This window comes from Ursus arctos, unplaced genomic scaffold (genome assembly GCF_023065955.2).
Source record: "Ursus arctos isolate Adak ecotype North America unplaced genomic scaffold, UrsArc2.0 scaffold_8, whole genome shotgun sequence".
In the NCBI taxonomy this organism is placed as follows: Eukaryota; Metazoa; Chordata; class Mammalia; order Carnivora; family Ursidae; genus Ursus; species Ursus arctos.
Genome location: NW_026623100.1, coordinates 30,563,261 through 30,586,879, shown reverse-complemented (window position 1 = coordinate 30,586,879; position 23,619 = coordinate 30,563,261). Strand labels below are relative to the sequence as shown.

Here is a 23,619-nt window from a genome sequence, read left to right as displayed (position 1 = left end):
AAAACAAAACAACAGAAGTATCACTACTGCTTTTTGCCCATAAGCTGTCTTTTCAGGTAAAAGTATCCTGGCAAAAACACCAGGAACAGTTGTTAGTAAGTCATCCAGCTCCTAACCAAGAGATGCAATGGTTACAAGAGTAATGAGTACAAACTAATTTGGAAGAAATTATAAAAATCCAATGGGCATCAAAACTGAGAACAGACAGATCAGAAAGCAGGCAGTCATAATGAGAATTAAACAATGATGCTAAGTTTGAGAGTCCCTGTTAGTGGTGCCAGTATAAAAACGTAAAAGCAAGGTTTGGTGCATGGTTGACCAAAAAAAAAAAAAAAAAAAAAAAATTATAAACAGATTTTCCTTGACACATTTTGCTGAACTTCCAGCACTAAAGGTTATGGCTGTTTCTTCTGGATATTATGATTAGTGGGAAGATGTAACAGTATTACTGCACGGCCAAAATGTAAAGTAAAAATAATATACACACTAACTGCCAAAGAATAGTGGTAAGAAATACTGGTTTATATAAAAAGAATCTTACAATGCATTTTAGATGTTTTAAAAATATTTTAACCTGATTCAGGGGTATGGAGTCAAGCAAAGATCATACAATTTCGTGAAGAAGGTCAGGCATTTCAGCACAAAATTCTGATATAAATACTGAAATGTTCAGTTTAATTGTGTGTATGTTAGAATGAAGACCTAGAGAGGCTCAAGTTGAATCAGAAATATGTTTGAACGACTTCCACTGGGAAATATTATTTTCACTGGTTCCCAAAAGAGCCTAAAGTGAAAGCTAATGACGATCACAAACTACCACAAAAAAAGAACAGAATAAACTTTTAAAAAATTACACGTAAGTATTGGATTAACAAGAGAGATGTGTGCACTAAACAGAAGGATGTGATTAAGAAGTTTTCTATATAATTAACAAGAGACCAAAGTTCCATCTTCCAAGAAAAAAGTTAGATATGCTTAAATGCTACTGAAAACTTCTATACGTGCCTATGAATAGGGGGACAGTAGTCTTTTGATTATAAATATAGAGGCGTGTGTGTCCACGTAGAGATAGCGGCAGCTAAACACATATATGGAGCTATGACTAACCTCCATTAAATTAATACACATTAATTTCCATTAAAATTTCCATTAAATTAATATTTTTTATTAGATCATCTAGACTTCTAGTCTTTTATAATTAAATTCTATAAGAAAGGTGATAAATACGAGGTGTGACTAGAATGAAATATATGAGATTGATTTAACCAGCTAGGGGCAAAAATGACAGGTGAGAGCCATCTCTGAGAAAATAAGCAATAGTTTATGGGGCTGTAACACAGAGAAGTGCTTGGATGGGGGAGAAGGGGAGGCGGTGGTGTCAAAAGCAAAACTAGCAATGAGTGGCCCCAAGTAAAGAACGGCTTCATTTTCAGTAAACAAACCAGGTAGTTTGAACCAGGCAGTTCAAATTACTTTCTTAACACCCAGCACTGCTTGGAGAAAAATGTTGCTTAAGGCCGAGCTGGGAATGTGTTGTGGGAGAAGTAATTCTGAAATCTGCTTACGTAGGGCAGGCCTGGGAGGGGAGCTGATAGCCAGAGAACAATATAAGGGCAATGAAAGGAAGATAACTAAGGACAGAGCCTACCTACGGAGACAAATTTGCCCAAATCTCCTGGCCTGCTGCCCAACCATCAACAAGGCTGGGCATTTTATGCTTCAGGCCTCCTTGCCCACTATTTCAGTGCTAGTAATAAATTGGCTTCAAAGGGATGTTTAAGCTATGTTCAAGTGTAAACCAGTGGCACAAACCAGTAGTATTAGATGTTCCTTGAAACACACATGAAAGGGTAGGACTTTGCTTTATATCATTATTTTCTAAAGTACATTCTTTAAAATACTAGTTCTATGGGTGTTACGACTCTTTCCTCTGGTCCCTGCAGAGAAGGGTCCTGTGGCCAAGTAAATTTAAGAAATAATTAACATGAAATAGGGTTATTCACTGCAGGATTCCAGAGTCCTTAATGTGTGTTGAGAATCTCCAAGGACGGTTACAGGGTATGATATGAAAAATTTTCCAAACTTACTTCCCCTTGGAACCCTTCTTTAGTGGAGCAACTCTGGGGATTAATGTTCGATGGAACACACATTTTGGGAACAGCTGTCCAAATACACATTTTTGTGTTAGAAAAAACTGAAGATGATATTGAAGGTAAGAAGTGACAAACACGGCAAATGTTTTACAAATGGTAATGTTCACTTAAAAATATTAATCTTCTAAAAAGAATTCTTAACCAGCACTGTGTCAGTTTCTAATTTGATGTGGGAAGAGTATGCAAATTTTTTCCCAGATAAAATGTGAGGGGGGGATGGCTCTGATAATAAACATATTAGACTGAAAAAAAAATTTGTGCTTAATGGTGCCAAGGAGGTAAAGGATAAGAAAGGTAGGACAACTTTTTTTCTTAATCCAAATAATGTTTTGTAAAATGCCACATCCTTTTCAACTTAAGTAACACTTTTTTTTTTTTTTAAAGATTTTATTTATTTGACAGAGAGACAGCCAGCCAGATAGGGAACACAAGCAGGGGGAGTGGGAGAGGAAGAAGCAGGCTCCCAGAGGAGGAGCCAGATGTGGGACTCGATCCCGGAACGCCAGGATCACGCCCTGAGCCAAAGGCAGACGCTTAACGACTGCACTACCCAGGCGCCCTAAGTAACACTTTTATTCAAACTCTCAAAATAGTTTTTGATGTAATAAACACACCTAATTTTATTACTTTATAAAATTTGCAAGCTTCAGAAAAAACACACATTAGCAGATTTGAAGAGCTAGTGTAAACGCAGTGTTTCCCAATTATTTTGAAAATCAGTACTTACCAGATTGGTGTGTCAGTAATTATGATCATACAATGTTCAAGCTGTAAGGGATTTTTAGAGATGCCTGCTTCAAAGTCTTCATTTTATAGGTAAAGAAACTAGGGCCTAGAAAGATTTAAAGGACTTACCCATAACCAGCGAGTTCTCAAATTGTTCCTTTTTTGAAAATTAAAGATAGCTTGTTTATTGTATTCCAAGGGATGTTAATAAGTAATCAAAATCATGTCCATCATTAAATCAATTTTTAAAATATTTTAAGCTAAAAGTTACATATTACAGGAAACACTGTGTCTGGACATATGTGTGTACACATGCATAAAGGTATCAATACACATACAGATATTTTTACCTGGAATTGGTCAGATGTACATGTGTTCATTTCTGGTGACACGGTGTTTGTCTGACCAATGGAAGCAATTTTTTCTGCAGCAGATAGTGGTTTCAATGGTTCCTTGGTGGGCTCTAACATACCCTGAAAAAGGCATATTAGCCATTAGTGGAAGAGGGGGAGAAATCAACTCAAACTTCATGAGAAAGTCCATCTAGCAGAAAGTAAAAAACCAAGTCATTTGGAGAGTACTAAAGACAAAAAGGAACTATTCTTAAATTTTGTTTAGAGATAATCTTCTAGCACTATAATGAAAAATGTTTTACAATAGTATCTTTGGAATCCAAACTTCTTAAAGTAAGACCTTGTATTTTAAATCTGACTGGTTTTAAAGTGCCTGGTTATCACTGTTACACAAAGTATAAGCAATGTGGCTCCGGCAGGGGTGGGGAAGAGGCGAGCACCACAGATTATATCCAGGCCCTGAGATTCCAACAATTTTATGATGTTTCAGACACTGAAACTACAGAAAAGGACACCCTTTGTACCCTCTACACCATGCTGGTGCTTGGAGAAGTGAGAATTCTAAAACATGTCATCTCATGTGATGATGTCTACATGCTTCAATGTAAATTTAGTATTTGATCCTATTTCCACTAAAGGATGGTAGCCTTAATACTTAGTTCCTGGACTAGCAAAGCAGAGACACAGCCATTTCAGAGGCGGAAACACCTAACATGTTCCTCTAGGTGTGTTACAAATCTAACACACTTTTTGAGTAAGAAAGGCATTCAGGGTGCAGGTAGAAATAAAGAAGGAAAAAAAAAAACCCCAGCATTTTGTATCAATACTTTACGAAATACTAATAATAATGGGTAATTCACCAGTTAATGGCCTGAAAAAAAAAGCTAAGCTTTAATACATTTTAAAATAATACTCGATAAACTCTTGAATATTTATCAACCAGACCACACAAAAGTCCTCCTTTACTGGGGGAAAAATATCAAAGCGGCTAAGACAGTAAGGTCAGAATCTGTAAATTTCTAAAAACAAGTTTTCAGGACAATCCCCCCTCTTCTCATAAAATAGGGCAAATGCTAACTAAAGCAATTTACAGATTCAATTCTTAACAATGGTACTTGTGAAAGGCTTTACTCCAGCGGCTTGAACGAAAATAAATTCATGGTCTAACTCAACAGCTTATACATTATACAGGCTTTCTATCTAGTGCATCTTATACAGAGAGACAACGCATTCAGCAACAATTCCCAGCCTTAGCTGACTTTTCCAGTGGGAACTATCCCTTAATTCAGTGGTTCTCAAAGTGGTCCCCATCAGTAGTTTTTACATCACCTGGGAACTTGTCAGATGTGCAGCCTCACTTCTACTGAGTAAGAAACTCTGGGAGTGGTGGCCAGCATTCTGTTTTAACACGTTTTCCAAGCAATTCTGATGCACATTAAAGTCTGAGAACCAGTGACTTAAATGATCATTTCAGGTCTTATTCCTCCAGATGAGACCAAAAGATACTGAATAACCTCATCTGTGTGAAGCACCATGGGAAAAATTCAGGTATAATTAAAACTTGAAACCAGATATGAAAAAGAATAAGTTTCTCAATGTAAGGCATCATCTTTATGGAGTAGTACGAGAGGTATATTCACAAAACCAACTCTGGTATTAAAAGCTCATAAAAATTGTAAAATTATTACTAATAAAGATTATTATTAAGGTAGGAAAATTGGGCAAAAATATTAGTCTCTAACTCCTCACAAAATTTAAAGAACTGGTTAATGTGCTGAGCCCACACATAAGGATTAAGTGCCAATGTGCTGAATGAAAACTCCTACAAATTAAATTCATACTTTCTACTCAGAATGTGACAGTAACATCAACAATCTCTAGAATGCTACTCCTTGAGGAAAAAAGAAATACAAATAACCAAGAAGTTAAAGAATGTTCTCCATTATATTTACCACAACAGAAAAAAGTATAAGGATAATCAAGGTGTTTTGAAAATACCAGATAAGTTACATTTACATTTATAAAGGAGCAGAAACTGATTAAAAGGCTGAAGCACAGAAAAGTTTTTGTCTAATTCCGTAAAACAAACAAAACTACAAAAATGAAACAAAAACATTCCAATTCATGAGAGACTGTGGACTCTGGGAAACAAACTGAGGGCTTCAGAGGGGAGGGAGGTGGGGGATTGGGATAGACCGGTGATGGGTATTAAGGAGGGCACATATTGCATGGTGCACTGGGTGTTATACCCAAATAATGAATCACGGAACATTACATCAAAAACTAAGGATATATTGTATGGTGACTAACATAACAAAATAAAAATTATTATAAAAAAAAACCAAAAACATTCCAATTCAATATCAATAATTACAGTTTATTCAAGGAAAAAGCTTGTAGATTAAAGAAAGTCAAGTTTCACAGCAAATTCATTTTTGCATGCACATAAAGGGTTGTATAAACTCCATACCAAGTTAGTTACTTTTTTTCTTAAACACTGTATTTTCACCTTATTTTCAAGTTATTGGTGAAAACATTTAAAAATATTTTTAGTTTAATAGAACACTTTTGTTCACCAATAACTCAAAGACACACCAAAAAACACAAACACATCAAACTTTAAAGTGTGACTGAGTCCTGATAAGGTACAGAAAGAAAATTCCTCAGTTATCCTGGACTACCTGGCATATCTGAAAAAACAAAATTCAACACATTTAAAAAAATTAATAGAAAAACTGAGGACCAATTATGGATCCTGGCTCATTTTCAATTACTATCATATGGCATTCCCAAGCTTTTATACACATCCGTAGCTTCACTAATGCACCATTTAAAATTTATCACAACTGGATTAAAACACATGATATTTAAGCCTTCAGATAACTTCAGCTTCCACTTTTTAAAAGCAAATTTAGAAAGACAAAAAAAAAAAAAAAAAAAGAAGAAAGAGCAAAATCTCCAAAGGTACATTTTATAGAGTTATGAGCACTATATTACTAGGATAAAAATAATCTTCAACCTAAAACAAAACAGTGTCTTTAATTAATAGAATACAGAAAAATGTCCTTAAATCAAGACTTGAAGGGATTTATGAAATCAAAAAGGAAATTAATATTCATTTAATGTTTCCACACTAAGTGCCCCTTAAAATATTCTTTCCATGTCATGCCACGTAAGATAATTTTACAGAATGCAGCAATGATAAATTTGCACATTTTTGTACTTACCAATCCTGCTGCATACATGGGTACTATAACAGGCTGCTTCTTATTACCCGTGAAGAGCTACATACATGTGTTAGAGAAAAAGAACACATATTTAGAGAATGTTATGGCATACAATGAAACAGTTAAAATATGCCTGCAATGCTTTATTATACACAGTGTGAAACATAAATACAACAAATTATCAAACTGCCCATATGGGATTATGTTTTTGATCTCTTAGTCCAATCCCTTCATTTTATAATTAACAAAAAACACCAGAACAACCTTTTCCTAAAATAAGAAATATTGACTGGAGAAAATATAGATTTAGGTTTAAAAGTTGGCATAGTCAAAATACATGAGCATTTTAGACAACTAATAATTATTTTTCTGAGCAACTAGCTTATCACAGCTTGATCAGAAGTTGTAACAGAATTTAAAAACACTCATAAGTCCACTAAAGGATTTTCCAAGACACTAACAAAACTCACAATGTTTCGGGTGTCTATTCCCAAGGAGCACAAAAGCTTCTTGTTGCTATGGGAGCCGCCCCACTGGTATCTCAAGCCATGTGCATCGTGGATGTCCTGTAGCTCGGTCCACACATCCAGCAGTTCCCTGCAAAGGTCATGACGAAGCCACCAATAATGGGTTACTCAATAGCTTTCACCATGAATTCTAGTTTTTAATGTGATGGTGAAATGTTATACATTCCAATTAATCTTTACGTGAGTATACAACTATTAGCTGAATAAAATCAACAGCCACCACTTAGTCATTAAAGTAGCTAAGTTAAACTCATTTAGAACAATATGCCAGTAATCAAAATTTAGCCTGTTTTTTTTTTAACTGTAAAACAAAAATATTTAAAAGGAAGAAAGAAATCACTCAACCTTCCACCATATTACTACAGCCATTTAGTATTTGTGCTTTTTTCTCTTTGAGTCTTGACCCACAAACACAGCTGCAATTGTAACATATAGAGAATTTTGTATTATTTTTCAGATTTTAAGCATTTCTTCATCTACACGTATACCTTTTTCAATGGCTGTGTAATGTTCTGGTAGACAAGAACGCACCATTATTTATTTGGCCACAACCCTACAGTTTAAATAAGTTGTTTTTACTGTTCAACTCCTATTGTTAGTTAAGGCAAAAGTATCTTTCTGAATTTTATGGTGTGTTTTGTTATAGAGTTGTTATATCCCAAAAATGAATCTCTTGGAGAGATTCCTGGGTGTATTTGGACAACTAGCATATTTTTAAATAACACATCTAAACGGTCTTAAGATGATAAAGCATACACCTTTTTGTCCCCTTTTCTTCTCAGAAATCACACCCCAAAAAACCAAGAAGCAAATCATAATCTTCATCTTTAAAGAAATTGAGAGGTACTTAAAACCTTGCACCACAAGCTTTGAGGTTACAAAGAGGGATGAAGAAGAGACTTACACAGAGGGAGAGAATGTGTCCAGAGGTGGAGAGTAATGAAATGCAAGAGAAAAGGAATAAGAGTAACTTTGAAATTAAAATTAGAAAATCAATCTAGACCCTCTAACATCTAATAATTAATAGGAGCTCCCGAAAGAAAACAGACAATGGAGGGAAGGTAACTGTCAAAACAAGAGAACTGCCCAATACTGAAGAAGTCTCTAGACTGAAAGACTGTACACCTTGCGCTCAGCCCAATGAATAAAAAGACTCATCAAGACACTTCACTGTGAATTTTCAGAACACCACCAACAAAAAATCCTAAATTATAAATTTAATGTGAGGGTAGAATAAAATAAAATTTTACCACCTATGTACTTTATTTCTCAGGAGGCTATTAGAGGATGTACTCCACCAAAATGGGCTCTAAGTGAAGGGAAGTTCCAAGACAACATGTGTTTAAGAAGCCTAGATTGAATCCATTCCAGATTAGAATAGGATGATGGAGGACTCAGGAAAAAAAAAAATGGAATGGCTAGCCTGACAGGTCTGATCACAAGTAAAATTATTAATAGGCTGTGGGAGGGTAGGAGAAGACTTAATAAATGAAAAAGAGAGGCAATTATACGTCCAGGAAGACGCTCTAATAATGAGCAGTGAACACTATTTACATGATTATAATAATGAAAATATCAAATATCAACTTAATGAAAAACTGATATAAATATAATGATGTACTACTACATGTTGGCTAATTGAATTTAAATTAAAAAAATTAAAAAATAGAGATGGTGAAGGGAGAAGGATATAGATGTGAAGTCTAAATTCTCATTTATCATACTAGAAGTCAAAAGATAATATATAAAATTGAGAATACTGATTTAGAAATATTTTAAAAAGCATTAAAAAATGGAGCAGGGATTGTTTTTTTAAATAGCACAATCTGACTTTTTAAACTTCAACACAATGCTACAAGAACATTTCAGAATCTTGAAGCTTTAAGATAACCTTATAAGATAGTTGAAACTAACAAATATCCATGCTGTCTAAAACTGTCTACTACTTACCCACTTTCAGCTAAGGCCTCTCTTGTTTTTATTGGGAAGGTGCTTGTTTCCAGCAAGTGCTTCAGGGAAGTAACTTCCTCTTCAGTATCAGGGATAAATATTGAAGGAAAACATGCTTCGAAAATTCGCTCCAGGCGGTTTAGTAAAGCTGTCTGCATCAAAACACCCCCCAAAAGTTTATTTTCATTTCTCTAATTTTAATGATGTCAGTTTTATCATCAACACAAACACACATACCTCTAACCCCACACCCTGTCCACTACTATGAGAGGTTAACTACCAGTTAGGTACAGGAAACACTAAGTGAAAGGACCATAACTACTCACAGAACAACTGTTCTAAAAGATTACATTACGTAACCATAGTGATACAGTAGTGACAAATGTAGTTACATGCAAACATATCTGATACTTTATTGAATCTATTACAGAATTCACAAAGAAGAAATTATTACTCAATTGTACAGTGAGAAAGCATCTCAAAGTGTGAATAATCTACCCAAAGCAAAAATAAAAACAAAGAGAAACATTCAGAAAAACAAACAAGCAGCATTCCTATTCTTTCCATCACTAGGTGTTCCCTACTACCACTCATGTACTCTAGATTTAAGAATAATTAAACTGAATGTTTATGAAAAGCATTATGCTATTATAGTTGAACAGAACCCTTTTCTTGAGTATAAACATCTGAATTTTAAAAGCCTTTTAAAAATATCTCTGCTGCTAATAGAACAAACCAAAGTAGGAAAGAATGTCTCAGTTTTTACTAAGAAATCCAATAGTTCATTTAGCATTTTGATAATCTGTGTTATCTTTCAAAAATTCCATTTCTCTACTCTTCTATCTATGGTGTGTATAAATGTATTTTTGAATAGAACACTGCCTTTCCTCCAAGCAAAGACTGGATATTCCCTAGAGAATTTTCACTGAGAACATTGGCATTTTGGAGTATTTTCATTAATTAAAACTTGTTGAATGGAGATTAACTTACATTTTTTGGGGTACTACTAGCTTATTCTATATGTGCACCTACAATATTTCTTCCTACTTTCTTAACTGTATGTCATACACGTAAAATATTTTCAATTTAGCTCAATTTACTACTTAAACTTCAAATAGGAATACAAACTGTTACGTTAAAGATTGTTGGAAGTGTCCTCCTGAAATGATACTGAGTGTACAAGAAAATGCCACATCATGGTGGTATTTCCTGCCAAGTAATAAAAACAAGTTAACGCTTGATTTCTGCTGTTTTGCATAGTCAGCAAACAGGAAAATGAAAAACAAAAGGAAAAACCTTCACAAACATGTTTTCCAAACCAAAATCTCTTTTGGAAGCTGTATCAGAGCAAAAAACTTAACACTGAATAATTAGTCTCAGGGTACTCTTCTGCTATCTCGACAAAAGTTACTCTAACGCCTTCATTATATTCATGTGTGTGATATGGGAAAAGCTTCTCAGTATCAATTATGAAACCTACAGTAAAGAGTAGACTCCAGATCCCAAGGCTTGTGAAACCTGAGTGTGTCAAGGGGACCGGCACTTACTTGCGTCAACAGAGGGAACGGACAGACATCACTTTTAAAGGGATCAGATAACCATCTAATTGGAAACATGATGAGCCCTGGCTCCTTCTGGGCAGGGAAGGTAAACAAAAACTCACATATGACCAAATTTTACTTGTCCGTAAATTAAAACTGAATCTCTTCGTATGCTCTTTGTTATCCTTTTAATGGGAAAGAAAAAATATTTATCAAAGGAAGGAAGAAATGACCCCAAAACACATTCAGTCAATTGGGCAATATTATACCTAACTACCAGTCTTAGGTACACCAGTAAGCAAATTCTCAAATCCGTGGAATGTGCGTGAACAAACAGATCACATTCACCTCAAGTTTTTACTTCTTCCCTAACCTTTCCTCATACAGAATGTAAATTACATGAAAAATTTAAAAGAAAGTTCCATTTATCTTTACAGTTAGATACTACACTCAATTGCTTCAAATATTTTGTTGACTGAAGTAGAGCAGGGGTCAGCAATTCTTTCTTTTCTTTTAGCAATTTTTTTCAGTATAGGGCCAGATAGTAAGTATTTTCAGCTTTGCACCATCTATAAACAAGTAAGTGGGGTGTGTTCCAATGAAACTTTATTTACTAAAACAGGCAGCAGGACAGATTTGTCTCACAGGCCACAGTTTGCTGACCCCTGAGGTAGAGCAATAAATAACAAAGATTCGAATAATCAGAATCCACTAACTGAACAGCACCACCCACCAAAAGGAGGGATTGTAACAATTCAACAAGAAAGCAGCTAACAGAATTAACAAAGATGGTGATGAAAATTAAATTTCCTGACATTTTCCTTTAAAAGTATATCAATTTCCAGCTATCCACAATGTATGTAATCTGATGTAAAAGGGAATCCTCTAAAAAGGGTTTCTTACCAATATGTTGTTCATGGTAATAATACCAAATTTCATTTGCTACTAGTTAATTCCAGGAAGTAAATGGCTGATGAACTATAATGCTTCAATGGACGACTGTGGACCCAGGGGTGAGACTCAGTTTCTGGATTTCTAAACTGGAAATATCAGGGGCAATCTCACAGGTTGGGTGACGAATTACAGGATCAAATACTTGGCACCCAGTGTGTACCTGAGAAGTGGGAACTTTCAGCACTACTATTGTTATTATACAGAGGGTAACATAACAAAAACACAGTGGCCTACCAGGGAAGAAAATAAATGTCAAAACTAGGTTCAAATCTCATAGGGATGTTTCTCTACCACTATTTAGCATTCTACATCATTATGAAAATACTTGTTTCAATCTATCAATTTCTACCATAAGAAGAAATTAAATAATCCAAATTTTTGCAACCTCCCTAAGATCCTCCTACTGAATTGGAAGATAAGTACCAATTTTAAAATGTCTATCATTAAGAACCACTTATATAAACAGAACCTCTTACTGCTACTCCTTGTGGATTTTATTTATTTTTTATTAAAAAAAATTTTTTTTGAGAGAGGGAGAGAAAGGGGGGCGGGGCAGGGGGAGAGGAAGAATCTTAAGCAGGCTCCACGCCCAGCGCCCAGTTTAATACATACAAGAGCCTTAAACCAAATCAGTAATAAAATTAGTATTACATCAACACTAGGGTCAACAAAGTGAAATATTATTTAAACATGGACTTACTCTATTGTGTATAAGTGAAAAGGAACTTAATATTACCCTGCTTGTAAGAATTCTTATTTCTTTATAGAGTATATCTAGCCATAAGAGGCAACCTATTCCTGGTTTTGATTAAATGGGGACACTACAAATTTTTAAACTCCTTGTAGCTGATTAACTCAGAAAAAGATGTGAATTAAATAGTAATGTTTATTAACATGTTACAGTACATATGGACTTGTATTAGATATAAAATTCTAAAAGACTGTATTTTATTATTTGGAATTAGAGGTAAAGTCAGACTGGCTAAATAAGTTTCCTTAGGCAGGCCAGAATATATAAAGCAAACAATATCAGTATAACCCTAATCAGTGCAAGAAAGTGAGGGCCTAAATTCAGTAAAATATCAAAAGATTTCTCTACAACATAGTTAGAAACTGCAAAAGCCTGATACAGTGCATTACGTGTTTTATTTAATGCTTACGCAGTGCTTGCCACATGCCAGGCATTATTCTAAATGTTTCACAAATATTAGCTCACAGAAGAACACAGAGGAACCACAGGAGGGAGGTAGCAGTCATATTATTATCCCCATTTTCTAGATGAGAAAAACAGAGCACTAAGAGGTTAACTTGCCCATAGTTAGATGAATATTACATGCTGAATCCTAATCTAGAAAGTACAGTTTCAGAGTCTGTGTTCTTAAACACTGTATTAAGCTGTCACCAAAGCAGTTCTAAGTTCAATTTCTAAAAATTTAGGAGCTTTGAGGGAGGAGAATATGTCTCATCTTGAATCTCCAGCACTTAGGTTCCTGTACAAGTTGATGAAGAAGGTTAGCTAGATCAGGGCGCACTAGATTTAAGAAACAAAACACAACACACTTCACTTTTATTCAAGACTGCAGGGGGCACATTTGTTCTACGTATGAAAGTGTGTCTTATAAACCATCTAAACCATTTTTGTACATAGGCTGGATATATTTATATTATCATAACAAGTATAAATAATAACTGAATCCCTTACATACTAGGTACTATGCTTGATACTTACATATATTACTTAATGAATCTTTTTAAAAAAACCCCAAAAGATAAGTATTATTGTTTCCAATATTACAGATGAAACTAAAGCTCAGGGAGATTAACCAACCACAGTCTCATGCTGGTACAGTACTCAGCAAGGATTTGATCCCAAGTCTGACTCCAAAGCCTACTCTTTTCACCAAATCATGCTTTTGTCCACTTTTGGTGGTCTTTCAAACATTTGTAGCCATCAGATAAGGGATTCAGCTGTTAACTGCTGAGGTGATGACTATACTTAAGAAAGCAATGATTTCATCTAACACTATAATTCATAGTTTTCAACAAAGCAAATTGTAAATTTTTAATCGAGTGCTGTACTGTAAATTAATGAGAAGGTGCCAAGTGCCCACACACTTAGCATACTAGTTAGCTGAGGTTACGGTAGTAACCAAATAGCAAACTAAATGAAATAATATTCACATTAATTACTTGACTTTCAAATGCCTTTAACTCCAAAGTCAAAGAAGAAAAGTAGTCAACAGTTCTCCCTTGAACTTGGACTTAGAGAACTGGTGACTGGTTAGCTGAGTATCAGTTATGTAACCAGTTCACACGTGCATCAAATTCTCAGCTTGGCAAAGAGCACCACATCTGGCAATTACACATTGTAAGAACTCGGGCTCTGATAAATCTGTAGAGTTGAAAGTCAAATGCTATTCAAGGCAGATGCCAGACTCCATTTTATTTTCTCTACTCACGTCCAGTGCTAGGACAAAGGAGGAGGGCATTAGTACTCAGAAGAGCTCCTAACCTGTCAACACTATTCTGAGAATGGAAACTAGCCCAAAGCAGCAGCTTTCCTCTCAAAATAGTTTGACACGTGAGTATATAGCCACAGCTGGAGGTACTCCCACACAAATTCTCATTTGCCCCCATTTTACTTTCTGCCATTCACCAAAAAATTCAGTTGGCAACACTATTTCTTTGCACCTTTAAAGACCATTTTCCAAGAAGTTCATTTCTGAGATTATTCAGTAACTTTATTGAGTGCTCAGTATATGCAAGACAATGTGGTAGTAAGCAGGTTTACACGCACAATTTCATTTTACCTTCAGAATGAGAGATTTTAAATAACTACTATTATTATTCTCTAAATCTAAGGTTCAGGTAAGTGACTAGTACAAGTCAGGCTGAAACCTGGATCTCAACCTTGCAGTGTGACTCCAGAGCGTTGCTTTTAAGCACTAAGCTATTGCCAGGCCCTATACTATTGCTAAGGCCCACAATAACTTTAGGCTCGTGAAAATGTTTTAAGAGCTAATATTAACATACTCATCTTTATACCAAGTTATAAAATAGAATTTTAAATATCTTTTATGTGTAAAACACATAAAGTCATATGTGGCCCTGACTACATTACTCTCAAAGGTACACTGGCTTTTATCTTTTCCAATTTTCTCATTTCTCATATATTTGTTTTCCTATCAGGGTCCTTTATTACCTTGAATGTCTCTGTAATAATAGTTACTGCTTTTTCAAACCTGATATGATTTCTGGGGAAACACAAATGATCAACTATCCAGTGGTTTAATTCATCAATGAGGGCAAAAGCATCATGTATGAATTCACTTATACTCATTCTACAAATCTTATGTTTAGGGTAGGAGGTATATAAGCAGCCATTTCATTTCACCCACTGATGCAAACAAGTCATATTATCAAATGCAGAGTTTCCCAATTGGTAGGCCCCAGTCACAGATTACAAGTCTCCCCCAAATCCTGAAAGCATACAGGGACAAACGGCGCTCCCTCTTCTGATGGTTAAATTTATGTGTCAACTTGACTGGGCCATGAAGTGCCCAGATGACTGGTCAAACATTATGCTGGGTATATGTGTGCGGGTGTTCCTGGATGAGATTAACATTTGAATTGGTAGACTGGGTAAAGCAGATTGTCTTCTCTAATATGAGTGAGCCTCAGCCAATCTACTGAAGACAGCTTTAGGACTCTATTTGGGACTTCTCTGCCTCCATAAAGACATGAGCCAATCCCTTATAATAAGTCTCTCCTTCTATGCAAACCTCCCCCCCACCTCCCAGGCCATCCCCCCTCTCCCCCACCTGGTTCTGTTTCTCTGGAGAACCCTAATATATCTCTGTTTTATAAATGACTAAACTGGAGTATAAAAAGTATATTGAAAATCCCATTCAGTTTTCCAAAGGTGTGTGTAAGACCAGCACCTAGGATCCTAGACTCTGGTTCTTATGCCACTCAAATGCATATCTCCTTTAAAGTATCTTGTACTTAAGGTAATTCCTAAAATTCCTTCAACATATTTCTAGTTAGTTTTCTTTTCTTCCTTTGGAACAAAAGTTGATTAATGTTAATAGTTTTAACATTGATAGCATTAGATCTTGTTCTTAGTGGAAGTTTAGAAGAACATAAAATCCAGTGGGTAATTTAATCTTCCATTTAAGAGGTTACCTAATGCCTTGCCACCATTAAATATTAAGTAAGATATCAAGTACAATCTACAATTGTACACTTAGTCAATTCCCAATTTCAAGCTATAACGTAAGAAGAGTGACCAACTGTAATATTCACCATGCTCCAAAAAGATGGTGTGGCCCTTCTGCACAATTTCTGGATAAATTTAATAAAGTAGTTCTACCTATTCTGGAATTAAAGACCAGAATTTCCTGAGGGAAAAACAACAAAAGAAATTGCTATCCAGATACTTCAAGTAAGCAAAGAGCTATAAAGCCAAAATCTCAATTTCTTTCTTTAAGAAAAAAACTGAGATATAACTGACATATATCAGTTTCAGGTGTACAACATAATGATTTCATATGTATATACTGCAAAATGATTACAGTAAGTCTAGTTAACAGCCATCACCACATGTAGTTAGAAAATTTTCTTTTCTTGTGATGAGAACTTTTAAGATCTATTTTCTTAGAGATTTTCAAATATACAATATAGTATTATTAACTATAGTCACCATGCTATACATTACATCTCCAAGACTTATTTATTTTATAACTTATTTATTTTATAACTGTATCTTTTGACCACTTAATTTCTTTATTTGGTTGCTTATTTCTGTTTTCAGTAATAAGTACAGGTTCATCCACAGAAAGGAAAACTTGCACAAATCTTAGGTAGATGATTAAATAAACAAAGATGAAAATGTAGGGTTAGTTAAGAGTCAGTCTGAGAATGCTTTCTGGTGAACAAACCAAAAATTTAATTTCAAAATAAAATAGGCCAAACTATTCATAATTCTCTTCCTTTTTCTTTTTGTGATACTCTTAATTTTTAAGGCTCTCAAAACAAATCTTCATCCAGTTATACTTTCCCAGTAGCATTATTAAGTAGATGGCTAATAAGAAAAAATTACTCATAGCTTCCTTTTCTATAGTCAATTAATATAAAGAGATTACTTACCAATTACCTAAATTCTCAAATAACATCCATAGCCAACATTTTAAAAATTTCATAAAAGCTCAGAGTTAAATGTAGTACTTAGAATATTAACCTCATTTACCATACATCTAAGAAAAAGTAATCTTGGTTATTTCAATCAAATTTCCTTTCTGGAATATTAACAGATTCAAAAAGGAAAGAAATAAAGGAATCTGGAAAAAAGGACTGCTTTGAAAATAAGGATTTTTTTTTGTTATCATCATTTTGCTTTGACTCTTAGCCCAAAAAGCAAACAGTTTGGACCTCTCCTCCAATTTGTACAACAGAGATACCTCTACTTGTTTTCTACAATATATAAGAATGTTAACAAGAAAATGAAATACTGAGCTCTGGGTTCTCAGAAAAAAGTATTCACTGAAAGGGAAGAATATCTCTCAATAAATGGTCATGTATGGCTTTACATCAAGGCTTGAACCTCTGAGGCTCACTAGACCCACATTTGAGAATTAGTTTGACTAAGAACATTTTATAAGTTTGAAAGATGTCTTCTTGGTTGACTTTTAACTAAATAATAAATTATTACAATAAAGCTGCAACAATTAACTGTCCCTTGACCCAAGGAAGGTATATTTGATTAAAATATTAAGGTACCTTTTTGGTAGCCTGAAAAAAGGAAAGTACTAAAAAATAGGGACCCAGATCACATCACAGTGAAAACCAGAAATCTGAAAAGACAACTGCACCATTTGTCTCATTTCTCAAAACAAAGAATTGTTCCCCATGTTTGTTTAATTGAATTAACTGAACTATGAATTCTAAAAAACTCACAACATTCTGTCAAAGCAGAATTTGGACAAAATGACTTGAAGGCACTATTCTGTTCAGGACAGAATTACTGTATCCAGGTAAGATTCAAGAGGAATAAATCATTCTAAATTTTACCGTTAAAAACCTAATGTTCACTGTCATTTGGGGCTCCTGGGTAGCTCAGTCGGTTAAGCATTCAACTCTTGATTTCAGCTCAGGTCATGATCTCCTAGTCCTGAGATGGAGTGCTGTGTCAGTCTCTGCACTCAGCGGGGAGTCTGCTTCTCTCTCTTTCCCCCTTTCCTTCTGCCCCTCCCGACGCCTGTGTGTGCTCTCTAAAATAAAAAATCAATCTTAAAAAAAAAAAAAAAAGAACCCAACGTTCACTGTCATTAATACGTGAGGACTTCTGTGCTGTCCCCAACACTGTAGCAAGTAGGAGAAACATTTTAGAAAAAATACCAGTGAATCTAATCCTCTCCTAGGGGACTTAGATTAATGTACTTTTCCAGCATATTCTGGAAAAGGAAGAAACTGAAGGCCACAAGTTGCCTTCACAACAGCAGGGTAAGAATGAAAATCACTTCCAATTCAGTCATTTAACTCAGCAGGGCTTACCCATTTCCCTACCTCAACTTCCTTCTAAACTTATCTTCCAGCCTCTTCCAACAATTTCTCCTTTCCAAAATCCATCTCTAAAGTCTACTCACTTTCCAAACCTATTAAGCAAAAATAAAAGTCTGAGGGCCAAGCCCAACAAATCTCAGGCAGTCTTAAATGTATTTTGCCACATCTATACAGTTTTTGCTCTATCTTTACAAAACAGAATCATACTACAAAACTTTTATTTTTCAGTGGATTTTTTTCATTCACTTTAAAATCTACTGTCATTTTATCTTCACAAAAGTCCCTTGAAGTGGATATTATCTCTCTCTCTTTTTTTTTTTTAACAAACAACTGACTTCAGAAGTAACTTGTCCAAAATCATAAAGCTTGTAAGAGGCCGAGTCAAGATTCAAACTCAGATTTGTAAGATTATATGAAGCTTATATACTTTATTACCTCTTATATCCAGTTATCAAGTTGTAAATAACTTCAACTTGTGTAATGCAAAAAATTCCTTTTTAAAGTGGTCATACTTTAAAAAATTCATTATCTCATGTTAAATGTCTACAAGTTCTAGGGCTATAAAGATCACTGAATACCAGTGTCACCTTACAGTAAGATGAAACTAAATAGGAAAGGATTAGGTCAAAATCAACGGTCTTGGTTTTGCGTTATATAATTAGTTTACTCCTTGTTTAAAATGGAAACCTTCTACTTCGATAATAAATAACAGGAAAAATACACATTTGCCAAATCATATAATAACTGAATTAGCAAATTAAGCTATTCAGACACTCAAAGTCAAATGAAAAGTGATAAGCTGTTTCCACCACCTGGTAATACCATAATAATACCTTCATGTATCAAAGCAATGATGTATAACCATTTCAATTAACACTCAGACTTTGGAAATACTTCTAATTGAAAATGGTTTGCTTAGCAAAAGATAACTGAAAGAATTTGCAGATTCTGATCTTGTTCTTAGTATCTTTAAAAGAAGCTGGTGATGGGGCGCCTGGGTGACTCAGCCATGAGGCGTCTGCCTTCGGCTCAGGGCGTGATCCCAGGGTCCTGGGATCGAACCCCGCATCAGGCTCCTCTGCTGGGAGCCTGCTTCTTCTCCCACTTCCCCTGCTTGTGTTCCCTCTCTCGCTGGCTGTCTCTCTGTCATATGAATAAATAAAATCTTAAAAAAAAAAAAAGAAGCTTGTGAGATAAGTGTTGCCTATACCAACTGTCACTACAAAGCAGTGATTTTCTAGGGAGTGCTCTTTTCAACACCTGCGGGGTTGAGGAGAAGTTAGGTTTAGCACAGGATACAACTTAGGATTGGGGAACAAGATGGATATCAAACTGCATCTCTAGGAGCTACTTTAGTTCAAAATAAATCTTAGTGAATCTTCTCAAAGAGTCTGGAACAGAAAAGGATAAAGTATAGGCGCTGGGGGGTAAAAATATTCTCTCCGACACACCTACTCCCCAAGAAGTGTAAACAGAAATGTACGTTTGCAGGAAATTATAAGCAAATAAATACAGCCACAGTAAGTCAACCCATGACTGCTTCTTGTTCTAGGTCTAACCCTTAATTCTTCTCATACTCTCATCCCAGGTCTTTAGTTGCTGTCAAATTATGAAGTCCAAATCCACTTTGTTCAAATTCTCTTGCCACCCTTCAATTCCTTACAGCCTTCAGCAGGCGCTGAGGTTTCAAATTCTGCTTGCTCTCTCCTGCACTCAAAACTGTACTTCAGGGGCACCCGGGTGGCTCAGCTGGTTAAGCAGCTGGCTCTTGATTGTGGCACAGGTTGTGATCTCAGGGTCCTGGGATCAAGCCCCTCCCTGGTCAGGTTCTGCGAGGAGTCTGTTTGAAGGTTCTTGCTCTTTCTTTCTCCCTCTTCCTCCGTCCCACCCCTAGCTCGTGCACATGCACAGGCTCTCTCTCAAATAAATAAATCTTAAAAAAAAACCTCACAACAGACTGTACTTCAATTTCCTAGGTCTTTTGGTGGGCAAAATGAAGGGACATTATTTCTGAAACTTAAAAAAAAATCTTCTGTATCTCAGTTTAACGTTCTAAAAAATCACTGGAAAGGTAAAAACTGAAGGATTCATTGGATAGTTAATTACCTAATTAATGAATTTTTACATAAGTGGTATTTATGTTAATCAAAAAACCAAGCTGACGAATTTCTGTAAATATTAAACTCACTGAGATAAAGAAAAAGCTTACCAAGCATTACTCACTATAGGACTGTCTACTAAAGTTTACCAAAGGGTCGTGAAAAACATAACTAATCTACAAATCAAGCAAGCATGATGTATCGTAAGAGATTCCTTCAACAGGTACCCAATCTAAAAATACTTTCAGAAAAGTCTTCACAGCAATTAATATATCATACAAAATAGGGAAAATCAGTAAATACCTGAACTGAAGTGGCTGTTTCCTGTAAATGGCCACCAGCAACTGCTCCTTTGGAAGCTACTGAAGGGACACTGTGCATTTTGGGGGTTCCTGGAGTATCAATCTTTTCATCTGTCCTATGTGACTGCCAGGCTTCCTTTCGATGGTGAGATTCAGTAGCCTGCTGGTCTCCAAAAGCAGCCCAAGAGCAACTATCTTTCTGTCCATCCTCAAAAGCATTCCAATCTACAACTTGGCTAGGCCCAGCTGAACTGAAGTCTGCAAAATCATCGGAGTCTTGAAAAGCACTGCAGTCATCTCGAATATTTGGCACAGAATCGAAATCTCCAAATTCACCTTCTTGCCCAATTTCCAGTTTTGAAACAGGATCAGTGCCTGTCCCGGCAGACTCTCCTCCCAACTTACATTCCTCTGATAAACCATCAGAAGTCTGCTTTAGGTCAGACTCAGTGAATATAATTTCATCTTGGCAAGAAACAGCATTTGTATCCCCAAATTCTCCAAAGTCATCACCTGGTTCACTAAAATGTGGAAAGTGCTCTGAGGACTCTTCAAAAGTGATATCGCTCATTGAATCTTGAGTACCAGAAACAAAAGGTGGAGTCGTGCCACTGGCTGTGCCAAAGTCACCAAACTCATCCTCATTAGTATCGTTGCAAGTCACAAAGTCGTTACTACTATCACCATTTTTTACACTTATAGAATCATCCAGAACATTTTCTTCTGTAGGATCAAAGCTGGGGCTTTGGGAATAAGTAAACTTTCTACTTTCTTCTTTGGAAGAACCAACTTCATCATCAGCATCAGAAGTTTTAGCAGAATCCATACATAGGTCAGCACACTCGGAAGTAAACAAATCAAGTTTTTCCTCAGTTTTACACTCTTCTCTCATACTGGCTTCTGAATTATCAGCTGAGTCTGCCAAATTCCACGGCTTTGACTGAACACTTGCTTTTAAAAATTCATCCTGTTGCAATGTTGGAAGGCCTTGTTTTTCAGTACTGAAACCTCTGGTACTCATTATGCTTATTTCTGAAACACAAACCTGATCTTCTCCATCCATGTCTCCTTTATCATCAAAACTTCTACCCAAAGACACTGCTTTTACAGAATTCAGTTCACTGACTCTATTAATTTTATTGTTTTCCTGAATGGTTAATGCCTCTCTATCATTTAAAACTTCACATCCTATTTCTTCTAGTTGTATCCTTTCCTTTTTGGAAAATGTGGCAAAATCTGCAAATTCCTCAGCAGGACTAGGTGCACAGTCTAAGTTATACTCAGTACTATGAGTGCTAAGAGGCTTTCTTCCTTTTGAATTGGCTACAGTGTCCAGATCATCTGTTCCCTGAGGATTTCCAGTTTCCAGTACTGCAAACCCATTTGTTAGAATCTCCAGACAAGGAGGCTTTTCACCATTGCAGCTCTCTAACTGCTTGTTTTCATGAACAACATTCACATCAGTTCTAAAATCTCCTGGAGAGAAACTTTCTGGTGTTTCAACATTCTGTCTTTGCTTCACTATAGTATTTAAATCTCTGGGACTTTCCATGCCATCAATGGAAGTATCTAAAGTTTTAGATGAAATTATTTCTTTGCTGGTGGTAGAGAGTAAAACATCAGACTGTCCTTTTACAGGAGAAGAAAGTTCAGCTGTGATGTCTTTATCATTACCATTTTTAATGGACTTAAAGCTAGTAAGGCTATCTACATTTTCTGAGAAATCATGAATTGGCATAAAATGGTTTGAAGGTACAAACTCTTCCTTGGGACGAGTATAATCTGGTGTATCAAAATCAACAAACCCTACACCAGAAGGGCTAACTTCTGAAAACCCACCAAATTCCCCAAATTCATCGTCATCGTCATCCTCGGCTCCATTGTCTAGTGGTGGTGGGGATGAAGAGTACATTCGAATGATGTCTGGCTCCATTATTCAATTGCTTTCAAATAATTAATTTACACCTGAAAAAAAAGAACAGATTTTTTTTTTTTTGGAGGGGATAGATTACATATAATAAAGTCTTTCAAAGTTCTCTCAAAGCTATTTCAAAACAATGCAAATTTACAGTGCTCTGTTTTGTACCTTTTAAATTATTAGGTGAGATTACTTTACACAGCTATAATGGCAAAAAAAAAAAAAAAAAATCCTCTTTTCCAGTTCCAGTGTATGTTTCCAAGAACACTGGTATTACATTACTGAATTTGAGGTTTCCAAAAACGTCTGAATAAACACAAAAGTATTATCTACAAAATTCTATCTTGGGGAACTTGTTTGTTCTCTTCTTCCCAGTCCACTGGGGATTCGGGGCCTGCCTTATTGATTTGTATGACTTTATAAACAAGACATGAAAATTTTATCTCTAATAATTACTACAGATATGTTTCTCACTTTGCTTTTCAATGTTTATTTCTGATGCAAGTTAATTTTTTTTAAATAGACTTTTTAGAGCAGTTTTTTTAGAGCAGTGTTAGGTTCACTGCAAAACTGAGCAGGAACAGTGGATTGCTATAGATTCCCCACCCCCATTCATGCATAGCCTCCTCTATTATGAACATCCTACACCAGAGTGGTCTGTTTGTTACAAATGATGAACCTACATTGACACACATCATCACCCAAAGTCCATAGCTTATATTAGGGTTTGCTCTCGGTGGTGTACATTCTATGGGTCAGGACAAAAGCATAAATTATGTATCCACCATTACAGTACCACAAAGAGTAATTTCAATGCCCTGAAAATCCTCTGTTCCACCCATTCATCCCTCCCTCTCCCCTGCCCTGGCAACCACTGACCTTTTTACTGTCTCCATAGTTTTGCCTTTTTTGGGATATCATACAGTTGGAATCACACAGTATGTCACATCGTATGTAGCCTGTACATACTGTATGATTGGTTCTTTCCCTTAGTAACATGCATCTAAGCCTCCTCCACGTCTTTTCATGGTTGATAGCTCATTTTCTTTTTTAGCGCTGAATAATATTCCATTGTCTAGATGTACTCCAGTTTATTTAAGTCATTTTAAAAAATAATTTTCAATACTGAAATCATTTCTGACTTAAAGTAAGCTGCAAACACAATATAAAGTTCTCATGTATACCCCCCCAATTTCCCACAATGATAGCATGGTAAATAATGATAGTACATGACCAAACCAGAAAACTGACATCAGTACAACACTATTAGCTACAGACCTTATTTAGATTTCACCAGTTTTGTGTATG

The 23,619-nt window shown here is 35.6% G+C and overlaps 1 protein-coding gene across 32 annotated transcripts in view; it reads right to left on the bottom strand.

Moving 5' to 3' along the window:
- The window catches only part of AFTPH (aftiphilin), a 65,215-nt gene that overhangs the window by 15,914 nt on the left and 25,682 nt on the right, over positions 1 to 23,619 (bottom strand). For all 32 annotated transcript variants that reach the window (XM_026484631.4, XM_048222607.2, XM_057309026.1 and 29 more), the window contains 5 exons: positions 20,395 to 22,358; positions 8,937 to 9,088; positions 6,930 to 7,056; positions 6,460 to 6,516; positions 3,230 to 3,352 (listed from right to left, as the gene is read on the bottom strand). In XM_026484631.4, the coding sequence (XP_026340416.2) occupies positions 3,230 to 3,352; positions 6,460 to 6,516; positions 6,930 to 7,056; positions 8,937 to 9,088; positions 20,395 to 22,326 (2,391 nt within the window). In that variant the 5' untranslated portion in view covers positions 22,327 to 22,358. The remainder of the gene's footprint in view (positions 1 to 3,229; positions 3,353 to 6,459; positions 6,517 to 6,929; positions 7,057 to 8,936; positions 9,089 to 20,394; positions 22,359 to 23,619) is intronic.